This window comes from Rhinoderma darwinii, chromosome 3, assembly GCF_050947455.1.
Source record: "Rhinoderma darwinii isolate aRhiDar2 chromosome 3, aRhiDar2.hap1, whole genome shotgun sequence".
Classification (NCBI taxonomy): domain Eukaryota; kingdom Metazoa; phylum Chordata; class Amphibia; order Anura; family Rhinodermatidae; genus Rhinoderma; species Rhinoderma darwinii.
The window spans coordinates 140,500,698-140,520,042 of NC_134689.1; the positions used below are offsets into that span (position 1 = coordinate 140,500,698).

Consider the following 19,345-nt stretch of genomic DNA (forward strand, 5'->3'; position numbering starts at 1 on the left):
AAACAAAACGAAAATGTCTCACACTTCAGAAATCCAGTTGATTGTGTCCAAGTCCTGTTTGACAAATGCACAGATGCCTGCTCGCTAGCAGTAAATTCATATGAAAGATGTAGAAATGGAGCGCTTGTGTGAATAAGGTCTTGATGCTATAACAATAATGAAGTCATTTTAGCACAAGCGTTTCCGATTTGCAGCCACAAACAGACGGATAGTTTTTCATCATTATGAATGTCCCTGTTACGTCCGTGGGGTTTCCGTGTGTCATCCGTTTTCTTGTCTGTTTTTCCCCTCTGCAATCATTTCCTGTTTTCACCTTTTTTTTTATCTGCATTTCTTTAGCAAGTGATCCGTGAATAAAGGACAGTAGACGGCTGTTACATCCTACATATGACAAGTTACATACCATGAATCTTATCATATACAGTATATAACATGATGTGTCACAGTTTATGAAGCTAATATTTAAAAAAAATATTGTTGTAGTCTGCAGAGCAGATATCGTTATATTTGCACACAAAATTACACCTAGCTCTCCTGTATTTAAAAAGCTATGTTGTGATAACCATGTTTTATTAGAAGTTGGAGTTTTTAAAAAGGCTCGGGGACAAAAAATCACCAATTGTTTTGCTGTTTTTTATCCGACATTTAAACAGTAACTGTACTTTCAAAAAACTTTTTTTTAAATGTTTTAAACACATATCAGTAGTTTGATCAGTGGGGATCCTGGTGCTGAGACCCCCAACGTCGCTGAAACAAAGGTGCAGAAGTGCTCAGCTAAGCTCCCTGCATCTTTGAGTGAGATCAGCGCTCCATGTTAGGCTGGAGACGGCTTACATAGAATGTCTATGCGCGACAATGGGGGTCTCAACACCTGGACCCCCACCTAACAAAACTTCTGATGTGTTTCAATGACATATCAAAAGTTTTCTGAAAGTACAGTTATTATTTAACTTCCTGAACTATATTACCTAATAGATTGTCCTTATAAAGCACTGGTAAATATTTCTGAAAAATTTACCTCATAAAATTATTATTGAATGCAGTTAGGAGAACTATGCCAGTAAATAACTTCTGGCTGGACTTTTTTCTAGAATTATAAAAAAAAAAAATCTTTTGTTCTTTGCTCAACTTGCTGGGAGCCTTTATTGAGCATCCAGTTCACATAATCCCTTTTCTTAATTCTTTTATGAATTTCAACACACTGATTTTTATAATCGGACTGCACTGTACTTTTGGCTCTAATATATTCTCTCTTGGGGATTTCCTCAATCATATGTTTGGAATGGCAATGTCCTGCATTTAAAATCATATTCTCGGCCTGTGGTTTTCTATAAAGAGATGCGTCAATTCTCTTGTTCTTCCTCCCGCTGTAGCCACATATCTCTAAAAGAAATCCTATCTTTGCAAAAAGAGGCTATAAATTTTAGATTGAGTTCATTATCAATAATGTAGAGCAAAAAGTCCTGTACGCTTTTCAAATGTGGATGGGCAAGGTGCAATATGGGTAAGTTTGCGTGCAAAGATAATGATTTCTGCTCTGCAGACAGCAACCACCAATTTAAAATTAAAAGCTTTGTAAACTGTGACACTCATCATGCTATATATAATTAGATTTATGGTATGTAACTTGTCATATGTAGGAAGTACCATTATAAAACTTAAGGATAGAATTTTGGAGAATATTTCCGGCATCACAAAGAAACAGTCTCACGTGTCTGGAGCTGCAAAGCACTTCATAGACAAACATGACGGTTCGTTGGAGAACTTTTCTTTTACTGGCTTAGAAAGAGTATATACAGTGCGTTTGGAATATTGTCAGACCCTTCCACTTTTTTCACAATTTGTTATGTTGAGGCTTGTGCTAAAATAAAATTAAAAAATACAACTTTTCCCCATAATTCTGCACTCAATACCCCAAAATGACAAAGTGAAAACAGAATGTTAGTAATCTTTGCAAATTTATTAAAAATTAAAAACTCTAATTTTGCAAGGACACTTGAAATTTAGCTCTGGGGGCCTCCCATTTCTCTAGGTCATCTTTAAAAATTTTATACACCTTGATTGGAGTCCAATTGTGACACTTTGATTGGACATAATTTGCAAAGAAATTCACCATTTCTATATAAGGTCTCACAGCTGACAATGCATATCAGAGCAAAAACAAAGCCATGAGGAGGAAAGAAATGCGTGTAGAGCTCAGAGACAGGATTGTGTGAGGGCACAGATCTGGTAAAGGGTACAAAAACATTTCTGCTGCACTGAAAGTTCCCAAGAGCACAGTGGCCTCCATGATTCTTAAATGGAAGAGTTTGGAACAACCAGGACGCTTTCTAGAGCTGGCCACCTCACCAAACTAAGTAATCGGGGGAGAAGGACCCTGATAAGAGAGGTGACCAAAAACCCAATGATTACTCTGGCTGAGCTCCAAAGATCCTGTGTGCAGATGGCAGAAACTTCCAGATGGTCTTCACTGCAGTACTCGACCAATCTGAGCTTTATGACAGAGTGGCCAGAAAGAAGCCTCTCCTCAGTAAAAGACACATGAAAGCCCGCCTGGCATTTGCAAAAAAGCACCTAAAGGAATCTCCAACTGTGAGAAGCAAGAATCTGTGGTCTGATAAAACCAAGATTAAACGTTTTGGCCTCAATTCTAAGGGTATGTTCACACGGCAGCGTCCATTACGGCTGGAATCACGGAGCTGTTTTCAGGAGAAAACAGCTCCTGAATTTCAGACGTAATGGCATGTTGCAGACGTTTTTCGCAGCGTCTATTACGGACGTAATTGGAGCTGGTTTTCCATGGAGTCAATGGAAAACGGCTCCAATTACGTCCCAAGAAGTGACAGGCACTTCTTTGACACGGGCATCTTTTTTACGTAAAAAAAATGACCGTCGGCACAGAACATCGGAAAGCCCATTCAAATGAATGGGCAGATGTTTGCCGGCGCATTGGAGCCGTATTTTCGGACGTAATTCGAGGTTAAAACACCCGAATTACGTCCATAAATAGGGTGTGTGAACCCAGCCTTAGCGTCATGTCTGGAGGAAACCAGGCAGTGCCCATCACCTGCCCAATACCATCCCTACAGTGAGGCATGATTATGGCAGCATCATGCTGTGGGGGTGTTTTTCAGTGACTGGGACAGGCAGACTGGTCAGGGTTGAGGGAAAGATGAATGTAGCAAAGTATAGCAATATTCTTAATGAACACCTGATCCAGAGTTCTCTGGACCTCAGACTGGGCCAAAGGTTTACCTTTTAACAAGACCATGACCCTAAGCACACAGGCAAGACAACACATGAGTGATTTAGGGACAACTTTGTGATCCTAAGCACACAGGCAAGACAACACATGAGTGACTTAGGGACAACTCTGTGAATGTCCTTGAGTGGCCCAGCCAGAGCCCTGACTTGAACCTGATCGAACATCTCTGGAGAGACCTGAAAATGGCTGTCCACCGACGGTTCTCATCCAACCTGTCAGAACTTGAGAGGGTCTACAGAGAGGAATGACAGAAAATCCCCAAATCCAGGTATGCAAAGCTTATGGCATCATACCCAAGAAAACTGGAAGCTGTTATCACTGCCGAAAGTACTGAGTAGAATGCAATATTCTAGTTTTTCCTTTTCAATAAATTAGCAAAGATTACGAACATTCTGTTTTCACTTTGTCATTATGGGGTATTGAGTGAAGAATGATTGGAAAAACTTGATTTTTTTTTATTTTAGCACAAGGCTCAACATAACAAAATGTGGAAAAATGGAAAAGCTCTGAAAACTTTCCGAATGCATTGTAGATCTGCTCGAGGAGGCAATTGGAAAAGGCATGTGCTGAATAGGGAAGTCTTCTAGATACTACGTCTTGGTACAAGGTATCCAGAGGGCCTTAACTATAGAAGCAATTTGCTACACATTTTCTAAATGTATCCTTCCTTTATTCCAGTAATGCATTTATAGAGAAAGCTGTTTGATATGTGATTCATACTCTTCATTGCAATCAGATAAAGGTTAGTTCCTAGATTTGTGTGGTTTATTGGTATGCTGTGTTTCTTTAAGATTCACCTAATTTGTAACAGGTTCATGATGATTTAATTTCATGCTGTGACCAGGAACCGTAATGGTCAAAACGCGCAAGCTGAAGGAAACATGTTACTCATGGACTTTTTATTGCAACATATTTTAATGCTTTAAGGATATAACAATAAAGAAGACATTAGAAGTACGAATGCTGGATTTCTAAAAAAAAATTGTGAAGGCCATCGCACAACCTTAAAAGGTCACTAACTTTTCAACAATCTTTGTATAAATCAATACTACCAGCAAATATTAGAAACTTTCTAATATATATTTTTAGAGAAAAAGGCCTCTTTCTTCACTTATCAGACCCCCCCCCCCCCCAATTGGTCACTTGCACTCAATTTACTACTAAATCCGTATCTGATTGGAGTGCCCGAAATGGAACGGAAACTTGATGCTACCATAACAGAGCCATAATGTGCCCTGTTTTCATTTAAATCCACATCTTTATACACTAAGTATTTCTTGTGTTTCTCATTCTAACAATAGTAATTAATAGGCTTCTTCACATTATGTTTATGCTCTACGTTTAGCGTGTATGTCGGTTAAGGAGGCTCTGTCACCACATTATAAGTGCCCTATCTCCTACATAATATGATCAGCGCTGTAATGTAGATAACAACAGTGTTTTTCATTTAGAAAAACGATCAATTTTGACCAAGTTATGACCTATTTTAAATTTATGCTAATAACTTTCTTAATGCCCAACTGGGCATGTTTTTACTTTTGATCAAGTGGGCATTGTAAAGAGAAGTGTATGACGCTGACCAATCAGCGTCATACACTTCTCTCCATTTATATACTCAGCACATAGTGATCTTACGAGATCACGATGTGCTGTCACGTACTCACACATTAACTTTAGTGAAGTGTCTTGAGAGTGAATAGACATCACCTCCAGTCAGGACGCTGTCTATTAACACTCCCGACACTTCGGTAACGTTTGTGTGGGACTTAATGACAGCAAGCATGATCTTGCGAGACTTAAGTCCCACACAAACGTTACCAAAGTGTCAGGATTGTGAATAGACATTGCGTCCTGGCTGGAGGTGATGTCTATTCACTCTCAAGACACTTCTAAAGTTAATGTGTGAGTAAGTGACAGCACATCATGATCTCATAAGATCACTATGTGCTGAGTACATGAATGGAGAGAAGTGTATGATGTTAATTGGTCAGCGTCATACTCTTCTCTTTACAACACCCACTTGGTCAAAAAGTAAAAACACGCCCAGTTGGGCATTAAGAAAGTCATTAGCATAACTCTAAAATAGGTCATACCTTGGTCAAAATTGATAGTTTTTCTAAATAAAAACCACTGCTGTTATCTACATTACAGCCCCAATCACATTATGTAGGAGACAGGGCACTTATAATGTGGTGACAGAGCCTCTTTACGCTCTCAGCTTACACGCTAATTGTGGCCATAGGGATCTATTAGCCCAATGGAGGCCTGCATCGAGCTGGTATTAGTTTACCTTTTTCTTTTTTTAATGGAATAGTGTTGTAGATTACCATATAAAAACATTTACACTTGGTATACTTTTTTCAACAAATTGGTGACATATGCTACTGTATGGCATACATTATAGCAGGGGTCTCAAACTCGGCGGGGTAATAAATGGACCACACATAGAAAAAAAATTAAGTTGGCGGGCCGCAGTACTTCCAAATTTTATACAATACAAAATTATTGTTAATTAATTCGTTATTTGAACTACTATAACAATGCTACATTACTATAATAATACTACATTACTATAATAATACTACATTACTATAACAATAACACACCCCTTATAGATAGCTCCATTGGCGCTCCCTCTAGGAGTGAAATCCGCAGCCAGAGCATTGCCGACGCTCTGGCCGGGGATTACTCTGCTGGAGGAGCCCCTGAAGTGACTGTCCATATATGGACAGCAACATCAGGAGACCCTCCTAGTCCGGATTCCAGAGGCCAGAGCATTGCTGACACTTGGGCGAGAGATTCCTTTGCTGGATAAGCCCCTGAAGTCGCTGTCCATATATGGACAGTCACGTCAGGGGATCCTCCTGGACCGGATTCCCCGTATGGACAGTGACTTCAGGGTTACCTCCAGCAGAGGAATCCCTGGTCCGAGTGTCGGCAACGCTCTGGCTGGGGATTCAACTGCTAGAGGGAGCCCCAATTGAGCTATCTACAGTGAAGAGGTGGTGAAGCGCTGTCAACAGGGTGGGGTGAGTGGTGCGCTATCTACAGGGTGGTTGCACTATCTACAGGGGGCTGTGTGGCCATTGCTGACCTACCACCAATGATCCAGCAGCTCGGGAAAGAGACTGCGCTCCTTCATGACGTGGCCTGTGAGCTGCAGATGACAGCCTCATGGGCCGCATGTGGCTTGCGTGCCACGTGTTTGAGACCCCTGAGTTACAGGTATACGGGAAGGACTTTTTAATATACATGTTCATTACAGAACGTTAAAAGAATGTCTAAGGCAGTCTTCAGGATTTTGTTAGTCAGATGCCAAGCATTTCTTGATGCTTTTTTGACGCATTTTTGAGGCTTTTTTTTTAATGTATCAAATGCAAATACCGCAGGCAGTTTATGTTCAAAAACCACTCTAAATAACGCTATTTTTCTCTAGATCCAATTGATTTCTATGTGGGTTCAGAGCACAAACTGCTCTAAAATAGGGCATGCCGCTTTAACTTCTGCAAGCGTTAAAAAACTGCCTGGTAAAAAAAAAAGCCTCTGCCTCCCTTTAAAATCAATGGGAGGACATTTGGGGAATTTTTTGGAATGATTCCGACACAGTTTTCACATAAAAATTAGCGCAAAAAAAACTCAGTGTGAACTGGGTCTAACAGTGGCATCCATAGACTTTAAATGTATACGTCATGAACAGGGCCATGACAGTTCATAACATATGCGTTTAACGCAAACCACTATAGTGTATGGTGGCCACTGTTAGGCATCCATCCCGTTTAGCGTATTTGTCAGGAGCTTTTACCATTGTATACGACAAACATAAGCCATTTAACGAAATGTGAACTATTAAAATGTTGTATCTGTGGTTTTACAAAAAAGGACAAATTAATCTCATACATTGTACAATGGTAAGGAATATTATGTTTGGCATAAAATGTGTTCATCGCACTATTAGGCGGTATGCTATAAAATGTTCAATAAGTTATAACATATACTGAAAGGAAATAACATCAATGGGGATATGAAAGATAAGCAGCCTCAATTTTACTCTTCCCTGTGTGAACTTGAAAGCTAAATACAATTCCATGAAGTATAAAAGGGATTAAATGTTATTATTGAATAGAAATGTATTGAGTTGTGGAAACGTTTACAGAAATGGTTCCTTGATAAATAGATGAATATTCTGATGAATATTTCAATTATAAATCTTTGTAGATAAAACTACTTTCAAAAGATATATCAAATATGGATTAAATTCAATGTAAGTAATGTTACATTAAAACCATATGATATACAAAAATGGTTTATTGAAATCTTTTCGGTTATTTTTTTTTTGGCTGCTGTTGTAAGGTTGGAAATCTTTGAGATTATTCAGATTTTAAAAAAACTCCCATGAACAAAGAAAACTGGGTCATTTAGTGAGCAGACTGCTCTGCATTAAAACATATTCAGCAAAGCAATACTGTACATTTTCTTGCCAACTAATGCCACTTATATCTTAAAGAGCATCTGTCACCAAAATGTTATTTTTCTATATGCTTGGACCCAATCACTGCACTTTTCAAAGGTTATTTTTTTAGGGGTTATCCCAGAATCTATCCCCCCCCCCCCCCCCACATGCAGCTTAATAGCTTATGTAAATGTTTTAAACGTATTTGTATGTAAAAATGTGCCTTTCTTTAAAATTTCCACTATCTTGTCAGCCCATCAGCCCCATGACTCTGGCAGGGGCTTTTGGGCGGGCAGGATCGCTGGACCACGTAGCCACAGCTTCACTTTTATGACAAGGAGAGAAGGTGGCAATTATTCTGCAGGTGCCGTTTTTTCCTGTGCTTCTGACAAGCAAGAAAGAAGCCAATATAGAATAGCCTGCTTACCCGCAGGGATCCCTTTGATGCTGCCATTAATGCAGTGAAGAGGAACAAGATAAAGCACATGCGTGTTCACCAATCTAGAGTACAGAGAGTGGAGGCACTAAAAGATGAGACAACTCAACACTAGGGGGCACTATAATAATAAAGTAGGTTAAATATTTCAGCGCAAAATATAGGGTAATAGGGTGGTTTTCAAGATCTCTGCTTCTTGTCATTCAGTAGGCACATTCATTTTTTACTACCAGTGGATAAATCCTGTCCATGGTCATGCGATGAACCTACAGGTGCTTGGATCAGGGGCGTAGTTAAAGGCTCATGGGCCCCGATGCAAAAGCTCCTCTTGGGCCCCCAAATTCTCTTAATGGCCAATGGTCCGCAGCTATTAGTTGCATGGTTCGGTCTCCCAAGTGACCCATCGATACAGCACTAGCAGCCAGGGGTGTTGCTAAGGTCTTAAAACAGCAAGTAAAATAGCCCCAAGACATATGTCCGCCCCCACAAAAATGTATGTGTGTTTGCATATATATGTATGACAACCCCTATAGCTATAGATAGGATTAGATACAGAGGCTCAGAAGACTGTATCACACATGATAGGCTTAGCTACAGGGCCCAGCGGACAGCATCTCACATGGTAGGCTTAGCTACAGGGCCCAGCGGACAGTATCTCAAATGGTAGGCTTAGATACATGGCCCAGCAGACAGTATCACACATGGTAGGCAGTGGCGTAGCCTGTAGGATTAGCAGCGGTCGCACTTGCGACCGGGCCCCCCTCGCCACACTAATGCTGACTGGGCTGTACTAAGGAGGAGGAGGAGCCAGGATAATCACACAGCCGCACTCCACGCTGTGTCAGGCTGCAGTGATGGACTTGCATGCACTGCTGTTCTCTTACTTCCCCGTTATTAGGATGAATTTTTTGAGCGCACTGGTCTCTGTGCCTGGGTGATTCTCCCCCTTCCCTCTGGCAAGGGCTCTCAGGACACTGTAATCTGAGCTGCTAATTAGCATCAGATAAGACTAGGACTGCTCCGTCCCCTGCAAGCTCCCTGCCGTCCCGTCTTATCTTCCGTGCACTTGCCAGGGAAAGTGAAAAGAAAAACTCTGATTCCTCTCTTCTGGAGTGTGCAGAAATATTTACATCTCTATATATAATGTGTTCTGCTGTGCATAGCTCAGTGCACGTTCACAGTATTGTAGCTATCACTTCAGAGTTCACTGCCCATGAAAGATACAAACAGGCAAATCGTAAAATAGTGCCTGTTAAAGAGGGTTCCCATCTTGGACAATTGATATGCCGTAAAAGTCTGATAGATGCGGGTCCCACATCTGGGACCCGCACCTATCTATAGAACGGGGCACCCTACACCCCGACCTAGCTTTCTCGACTCCGCTGCCTCCCGACCACATCCTGGTTAGGTGGTTGGGAGTTACGGAAACAGCCGAGTGCTCGCTGAGCTACGCTGTTTCCGTAACTCCCATAGAAGTGAATGGGAGTTACTGAAACAACGTAGCACGGCGATCTACGCTATTTCCAGAACTCGGTAGCTACGAAAACAGCATAGCTCGCTGTGCTACGCTGTTTCTGTAACTCCCATTCACTTCTATGGGAGTTACGGAAACAGCGTAGCTCAGTGAGCTCGGCTGTTTCTGTAACTCCCGACCACCTAACCAGGATGTGACCAGGAGAGCCGTGTAAGCTAGAACGGGGTTTCGGGGGCACCGTTCTAGAGATAGGTGCAGGTCACTAAGGTGGATATGCCATAATTGTCCAAGATGAGAAAACCCCTTTAAGCTGGTATAGAAGTACAAACTGTGTTTGCTGTGCTGGCCTACAAGTATTGCCCGCCAACCAACTGGGAACAGACAAAGAACTGGAGGGAGAAAGCCATAAAAGGGGTCACTGAGTTATTAAAAAAAACAAAACAAAAAAAAACCCTGCAAATACTTTATATTTTTATATATATATATATATATATATATATATATATATATATATATATATATATATATATATATATATATATATAGAAGATCCAAACATAGGAGCAGCACTGTGTTGTAGATTGAAGACTTTGAGATGTTGAGATTAACACTGAAGGACACTTACCAACTGGTATTAGGATGGCGATATTTATATGTTTGTATTTTATTCTGCCTACGAGAATGTTCAAGAATTTCAAGAAAGGTCTCTACTGTGTAGAAGATGCTACAGCGCTGACCTGCACGGATGATATATATTGTGTACCAGAAATAATAGGGGGGTAGTTGAGAGGGGAATAAGCCCCTTTTTTTCTTATAACTCGAAACACGAAGTAACCTAAAATGTATCCGGGATGAGGATCTGACATATTTGCATGTCGAGATTCTTCGTATGACGGTATTCCCTTGATTGATTCATATGGGGGATATCTTGTCTTTTGGGTTTTAATAAAACTTCATTGTGATGTTATCTACCATCTTTATCTACCTACATTCTTACCACATATTTTGTGTTATGGAATACTGTTGTGATATATATATCTCCGTGCAGGGCTCTTTTTCAGCCATTGCTGTGCATACATCCCGATAGTGGTATCGCATTACTGGCAAGTTTTCCAGTTTCCACTATGGCGTGGCAAAAGCGTTTTATCGCATTGCGCCTGCGCGGGACTGCGGCCCCTCTATGATGTTGTAATCAGGCCGCGATGTACAGGGTCATAGTGCTTGGCTGTGCACGTGTTGGCAGTAGCCAATAGACGGTGTGAGTTGGGGCATGCGCAATATGGCGATTATAGCGCCGAAATTCTTCTTTCTTTTTTCACTGACATCTCGTGGACAGATGGTCCTTATTTACCTAGATTGGTGAGTGCCAGCTTCTGTGTATCATACTGTGATTGTTGATTAATCTGTAATTAATATGTTTTCACTATTATATACACATACATGTCACTTAATACAGTTGTGATTATTTACATCTAAATGTCAGTGATTGACTCATGTTTTTGCACTATATCTTTTGCTACACTTTTATAATATATCGTATTTTCTGATACATTGTATAACTATTACGATTCATTACACCTAATTAATTGAGCTGCGGCTCTGTCTATATATGTCAATGTGTGGTTTTCATTTACTGCTTGAAAATGCTTCCATGGAGGAAGTGAAACGTTGCTGTGTTGGGTGAATAAATTCACATTTTTTTGCTGAGTGCTGCTTCCAGTCTCTTTTTCTTGGATATATATATATATATATATATATATATATATATATACAAACACATGTCAAGATAGAACGCGGGCGGCAGCGGACCTCTCAGTCTGTCTCAGCAGACTGCAGGGGGTATTATTACTTTGGGGGACATAGAGGGGATTATTACTTTGGGGCACAAAATTGAATATTTTAAGGGTAAGTTCACACGTAGCGTAGATACTGCAGATTTTCCGTAACAGATTTTTTTGCGAAAAAGCTGCAGGTTAATACAGTAGCAGCAAAGTGGATGAGATTTAATCACATCTCATCCACACGCTGCATAAATGACGAGCGGGAAAATCTGCTCAGAAATTGATCTGCGGTGTGATTTTTAATCCGCAGCATGTTAATTGTATTTTATTTTTTTTTCGCGTGTTTTCCCCATTGAATTCAATGGGGATGTAAAACCCGCAACAAATAGCAGATGTTGTGTTTTTTTGCGCCGGAGAAGCAGCAATTCAACTCCGAAAAAAAAATAATTCCGGCCGAAAAACTGCACCACAATTTGGTGCAGTTTTTCATCTGGAATCCCTGTGCTGCAGCGTATCCGCCCTGTGTGAATATAGCGTAACTCTGTAGAAGCACTGCTGGTAGCAACAGAATAGGAAGTGTGTGCGCAAAAACGAGTCATGACTGGAACTTGGAAGATGTTGAGAAGAGAAGGGAAAGAGAAGACGTCACATGTAAGTTATTGGATGTAACTGTACTATGCACACTATTCACTGTGTAGAACTGGTATTTGACACTTATTGGGGGCTGCATTATTTAAAGGTATGCGGGGGCGGTACAAAGTATATGTCTTTGAGTTTGTTCCCATGATCTTTTCTGACCATTGCAACGCCTCTGGCTGCTAATGCTGCATCAATGGGTCACTTAAGAAACCCAGCGATGCAGCTGTAAGTTACAGATGGGCCACAGACATCGGCCATAAAGAGAAGTTGCGGGGAAGGGGGGGGGCCTAAGCTGAACTTTTGCACCAGAGCCCATGAGCCTTTAGCTATGCCCCTGATGGTAGGCTTAGTTACAGGGCCCAGCAGACAGTATTACACATGGTAGGCTTAGATACAGGGCCCAGCTGACAGTATTACACATGGTAGGCTTAGATACAGAGCCCAGCAGACAGTATGACACGTGACAGGCTTAGGTACAGGGCCCATGTGTGATACGGTCTGCTGGGCACTGTATCTAATCCTAGCACATGGTAGGCTTAGGTACAGGGCCCCAGCAGTAAGAAACCTCATAATCTTTTAATCTCTTACGCCCCCCCCTTTCAGGAACTTGGGGCAGGACATGGGCAGACTCTCCTGACTCCCAGAAAGTGATGGTGGGTGGTGCAGTCAGAGGCGGGCGGAGTCAGTAACATTGACCTGGTCATGACCTAGGCGAGCATCACTGACTTCGTCCCGTCCCCCCCCAGTAGCACTTTCTGGGAGTCATTAGAGCCTGCCCATGTTCTGGCCTGCAATCCCCTGCTCTTGGCCTCCTCGGCGGACGTCACGTTGCTGCGGACGTCACGTTGGTCTGTACAGTGCACAGTGTAGTAAAAGTAAAAAGGGCATGTGGGCACCCTGGCTTAGATGCCAGATCGCAACTGCGAACCCTATAATAACGCCAATGGCTGGGATCATTACAGTTACATTATGTGTATCAGAGCTGTGTCATCTAACACTCCCAGGACCTGTGTGTCCATCACATGACCAGGACACAATTTTATCCACTGGAAGGGAACAATAAATGTTACTACTGAATAACAACAAGCAGAGATCTAGAAACTTTGCGGAATTAATACAGAAATTATATTGGAAAATTGTATAACATTTAATTATACAAAAGATTAAATTAATTTCCTGAAACTGGAAGACCCCTTTACCATGACCCAACTGCACGTCATGGTGCGGGGGGTGATGTATGGAGTGATGTAAAAACCTTTTCCCATTTTTCCTCTAAAGTAATGTAAAAAATACAAATAAACAAAATGGGTATCGCTGCGTCCATAAAAGTCAGAAATATTACAATATAGCATTACTTGACACGCACGTTGAATGCCAAAAAAGAAAAAATATAAAATGCCAGAATCGCAGTTTTATGGTCAACTTAGCGGTTGTATGTACCAACAAAAGGGACTAATAGAAACCACAGCTCGTGCCGCAAAAAATAAGCCCCCACATCGCTTAATTGACAAAAAAAATTAAACGTTATGGCTTACAGTAAATAGCAACAAATTATTTTTTTATTACAAATAGTTTCTTCTTTGTAAAAGGAGTAAAACATTAAAGAAAACCTATGTAAATTTGGTATCGCCGTAATCGGATCCAATTCCACCCCACACATAATGTTTTTTTCAGTTTCCCAATACATTATATGGTACTTTAAATGGTGGCAATAGAAACTTCAACTTCTCCCGAAAAAATCAAGCCTTCACACCACTTCATTGATGGAAAACGAAAAAAAGTTATGGCTCATAGAATGCGGGGTGTAAAATGAAAAATAAAAAATGACTTGGACTTTAAGGGGTTAATACTCCTAACTTGTCTTCACTATAAGTATTGTCTTCTCAGTAAAACTGCAGCATTTTGCTGAAGCTTGTATTTTCAGACAAGCACAATAAATTCTCTGACCTTTAAAGAGGCTCTGTCACCAGATTTTGCAACCCCTATCTCCTATTGCAGCAGATCGGCGCTGCAATGGAGATAAGAGTAACGTTTTTTTTTTTTTTTTAAAACAAGCATTTTTGGCCAAGTTATGACCATTTTTATATTTATGTAAATGAGGCTTTCTAAAGTACAACTGGGCGTGTTTAAAGTAAAAGTACAACTGGGCGTGTATTGTGTTCGTTACATCGGGGCGTTTTTTTGCAAAATCTGGTGACAGTGCCTCTTTATATCATTTTTGCTTACTTTTATTCCTTTTCTTCTTAAAATACTTAATAAACTGGAATTGAGTGTTCCCAAGAAGGCTACCTACACCCAAATAAATAGCAGCTTATTAAAAAATTAAGAATATCCCATGTAAAGTTATAACATTTTTAATATATGGGGACATATCAATGTTTCATTTTAATTGAAACAGCATGTAAAGATAAGGGTAATGTAAAGAGCAAAGACAAAACCAAACTAAATGTCTGAGATTTAATTAAGACAAGTTCCTCCAATATTGTTCCAACCATTTACATCTGATCTGGTACAACTTATTCTTATTTGACTTCTTAGAGGTAAATTAAGGAAATAGTATATATTTGATTCTTTTTTGTTTAATAAATTTAATAAGTAAATGTGAGTTTTTTTTTAAATTACATATCCTTATCTTTATGTAATGCTTTATTAAAGATCAAATATTCTTATGTCCACGTATGTAAATATAAGACTAAGCTCCTAAACTTTTATAGATATGCCTCTGAAAGTATTCTTACTGACAATATCCTAGTATGGTATAGTAACATGGTCAGTAAGAAACAATGCCCCTGACAACACATCTTTTAGTCCTCTGAATGCATCATAGGGTAAGGTCTCCTAGGGGAAGATCACCTACACACTGCATGAGGAACCACAGTCTTCATGGCCACAACATCTTTCAATGGCAAAACTCAGGCAACAGCATGCGAAAATGCAAATACAAAACAAAAACCTTCTAACTTAGCATCAAAGATAGAAGCATCAATATCAGAAAGAGCTTTTTCCATACAGTTGTGAAACGTCAGACTAACCAATATACTTCTCCAGCCACTATCCTCCTCCCATCTTATATCTTCCACCACCCCTGTGACGGACAGGCAAGTGATATTCAATTGTAATAGGATTTGGGCTTAGGGCTAAATTGTAAGTCTTTGTCTTCACCGTTTTAACACCCTCACAGAGGTATAGGCTGGAAAACCTCTAGTATGGTCACAAGACTAGTCTTCTATAGCAACAACTGACCACTACGGTAAGGTAAAGACTCATGAGAATCAAAGTGATACGTAGCAGACAGGTCAGTGCAGGAAGATAACTTTTTTAAGAATAAGTTGGGTCACAACAGATTATTAAGCCAGATCAACAAATGCATACACCAGGGCAAGTCTATGAAATAGGAACTCTAGGAACCTAATTGCCCAGGCACCCGCCTAGGTTACCAACTGTGGCCAAATTCATGGACAGTCCATAAAAATAATTAACTTTTGGTCAGTGTCTGGTCAGCAGTCAGGAGCATTGACAGATTATTATAACTGGAATTAAAATTTTACAATTCACAATAAAGGCTGTAATGTAATGTTTGCAATATGAGCTATAGACATATATGACTTATCATCTCAATCATTCATTTTGGTTTTTCAATTTGTCTGCAGAAAATGTTTGGCTTTCCGTGATTTAAGATGGCAACCATAGCAACTGTATGATCATCTGAGCTAGAATATAGGTGAGTGTGACATCATCAACAGGAAATATTGGGTGCTGGCTCTTTAAATCTAAGAGAATATGCACACAGGACCCTGAACAAGCACAGAGGACCAGAAGGAAAGAGCCTGATTGGGCAGTTATAGTCAAACCATCAAATATTACAGGCCGCAGAAACTAGCAGCACCTCAGCTTGCTAGTGTTTACAACCCCTCCAGGATTCACTGTCCCTCCCCTAACCCTTTGAATAACTATACCCTATATTTTACTGTGGCAACTAATATTATTGTAGTACTTAACACAGTAAAAATTAAACTGTACACTGTACAAATGGCAATAAACTTGATAAATATATTAATATACAAAATCCAAATAAACAGCCTTTTAAGATCCCATTTGTAACTTATTTAAAAACATATTGCCATTTCTAGATATATGGTAAAGGTAACACTAAAATGTTTATTGCCCAAACATTCTAATAAATAACACACATTAGCATTTCAACCAAAGTTTAATGGATTTATTTGTAACAACTGGTAGTAAAGCATAAAATAAAAAGATTTCATCCACAGTGTTCAATCACAGTGTTTAATTAGGTTTGTCTTTTGTCTTGTGCATTAAACTTTTAAGATCATGGTAAAGAAACATAGGCTCAATATAGAAAGAAAATAGAGGTAGTAAAATACTGTACCATAAAGACAAGACAAACATAAATGCAAGACAGGTTATGTATGTCCTTACTGACATTCCCATAGATTTAACACATACAATCCTAAAATAAATAGGCTACAAAAATTATCTTTAAATTATAGGAAAAGTATGCTTCTGTTTGATATAAAATTGAGGACATTCAAAAACACTATTGCCTGACAGAAATAGTAAAAAATAAAGAGCCTTTTCACATTTAATTTGCCATTTGCATTTCACATATTACCAAAAAAGTAGTCCATAAGTGAAAAAGACCAGTTGGCATTCAACTGAAATGTCTTTCTTCCATGAGGAAGGCAGCAAATTATTTATTGGTTCAATGTCTCAGTAGTCCAAACACTTATGCTTTTAATAATTAGCCATTCATTTTGATTTTTAGTTACTAAGATCCGAATGCAGTCAATATTAAAAAGAACTTTACGATCTATCTTGTCCATTTCAAAATTTCCATTGATGAAATCTCCTAATCGAAGGTACGTTGTACATTTTTTGTTCTTTTTAGTCCCAACCAATCTTTCTCCAACCTCCAAGGTCCCATGGTGTAGAATATCATTTTGACGATCTTCTGTTCCTGTGCTTATTTTGATTTTGCTTATTTTTATAGGTTTCTCCAACACAATGTGATAAAAGTCACCACTAGAAGGAGGCTTGGCCCAGAAATATTCTTCGGCGCTACTATAAGCCCTATTAACCTCGTAATTTTCAAATGTATTCATGTTTGTGCTAAGAATTGCAGAGGGGTTATCAGGTATGTCAAGTGAGTCCTCTTCATAGTCATCATCCTTCAGTTTATTCTCCGCACCTTTATACGATGAATAATATCCCATATGCTGAAAAAGAGATGGCTTAAACCGAATTGCTTCTTTTTGAGCTAACAGGCCTCTAAAATGAATAAGCAACCAATCACAAGGCATTTCCTGGTAGAACATAAGTAGAAAATGGGCTAGTCGTGGTAGATCATGGGTGTGATATAGTTTACCGATATATCCTAGTTTTGAGAACTCCAAGGTCACCCAGTTTGATCTTTTTCTGGAATTAATAACTTTTTTAATTGTTGTCAAGAAGTTCTTGGCACATCTAACATCATCTTCAAGCATTAAATAATAATCTGAGAGATTAGCACAAAAATTTAGTAGGAAAGCATAGTCAACATTTTGTTTAGATCTAAATTTTACCCGGGCATCAGGATCATTATAATTTCTTTTCAAGCCTTCTAATACAGGATAGTACTGTACAGGAGTATGAATAATTGCTAGTCTTCCTGCAATAATATGATGGGAGAATTTTCTTGATATATCTTGTACAATGCTTTCACACCAGGCTAGATCAAAATCAGCTAAATGAACGACTACAGCTATTTCCTTCAGTTCTTCATAGCTTGACTGCTCAAATACAGACTTGATAGTTTCAAGTAAATAATTTCCTTTTTTCCTTTTTACAGATGATAGGCCAATTGTTAGAAAACCTACGCAAAAATAAAGGACAGTGAGCATTCATACTGTTCGTTTTTATTTTTTATACAACAAAGCACTGCATTTCTTATAAAATTGCTTTGGATGGTTAAGACCGTGTTCTAAGGATCTAACCTCTTTAATATGGAATACATTTAGAGATTTATTATGCTTTCCTTTGATTAAATAATCTAGTACTTAACATCATAAGAGGACGATTTCTAGTGCTGTAGTCAGAACTGTAATTTACTAAAACTCAATATTGATGAATTACAATGGATTGTGGGTAGGCTTTCATATTGGCATTGGCATATTTCCCAGACAGTTGGCAAGAATTAATTGTAATATACGATCAAAATTATCTCGGTTTATTACTAAAGGGCAGCATGTTGCATCTGTTTTATCTACTTTAGGCTCTGTTCACACCTTGTTTTTTGTTTATATTTGTATACCCTGGGAAATGTATCTGACCTATTCTCCTGAAGAAATGTATAGCTCTAACATATGCAACTGTATGTCATACTGTGCGGTCTACGTTTTTGTGTTATCCACCTGTATTTGAAAGCGACTGAGCATTTCAATACAGTAAAAATTTAGGTATTGCAAAACATACCACTCTTTAGCATACATCAGACCCATTTTACCCTATGGACATATGCGTCAGGAGCATTGTTTAGAGTATATTTAAATGGGTTTTCCAATCAGAAACATTTATGAAATGACCACAGGATATATCATAAATGTCAGATAGATGCGGGTCCCACGTCCAGGACCCGCACCTTTCTCTAGAATGGGGCCCACTAAATTCTGTTCTACTGCTCTCTGTTGTGGCTGTAGCGTGTGATTCCCGACCATGAATTACGGAAACAGCGTAGCTCACTGAGCTATGCTGTTTCTGTAACTCCCATAGTAGTGATGGGCAGTTATGGAAGCAGCATGCGACCTACTATATGCTGCTTCCGTAACTACCACTCAGTTCTATGGGACTTACGTAAACAGTATAGCTCAGCGAGTTACGCTATTTTTGTAATTCATGGTCGGACATCACGTGCTTCAGCCACAACACTGAGCAGAAGAACGGGGCACCATTCTAGAGATAGGTGCGGGTCCCAGGGATGGAACCCGCATCTATCTGACATTTATGACATATCCTGTGGTTAAAACCCTAAAGGGGAAAAACCCTTTTAAGTATACCCTAAACATTCACCAAAAAGGTGTGAACATAAATTTAAAAAGGTTTTCTTCCTACATTAATTTTTGCAAAAATTATTGCTGAATTAAAAAATAGGGAAGGTGTTGTTGAAGCTGGATTGCCATCGGACTATTTGGGAGGAACCAGGTGTGCCCTGAGCAAATGTTGCCCTTGGTCACATTTAAGTGCTATGTACACCTTTTTTTTATTTCTTCTTTAATAAAATTGTGCATCAGTGGGATTGGTGCAA

At 39.4% G+C, this 19,345-nt stretch overlaps 1 protein-coding gene and 1 long non-coding RNA gene across 5 annotated transcripts in view; one reads left to right on the forward strand and one right to left on the reverse strand.

Moving 5' to 3' along the window:
* The first annotated feature begins 14,872 nt into the window (after positions 1-14,872).
* On the forward strand, positions 14,873-17,942 carry LOC142751116 (uncharacterized). Its single transcript, XR_012882712.1, has 5 exons — positions 14,873-15,143; positions 15,696-15,766; positions 16,832-16,925; positions 17,057-17,200; positions 17,894-17,942. It is a non-coding gene; the product is annotated as an uncharacterized LOC142751116 (long non-coding RNA).
* Positions 16,254-19,345, reverse strand: part of MGAT4C (MGAT4 family member C) — a 184,026-nt gene continuing 180,934 nt past the window's right edge. For all 4 annotated transcript variants that reach the window (XM_075860090.1, XM_075860093.1, XM_075860091.1 and 1 more), the window contains one exon: positions 16,254-17,917. In XM_075860090.1, the coding sequence (XP_075716205.1) occupies positions 16,761-17,917 (1,157 nt within the window). In that variant the 3' untranslated portion in view covers positions 16,254-16,760. The remainder of the gene's footprint in view (positions 17,918-19,345) is intronic.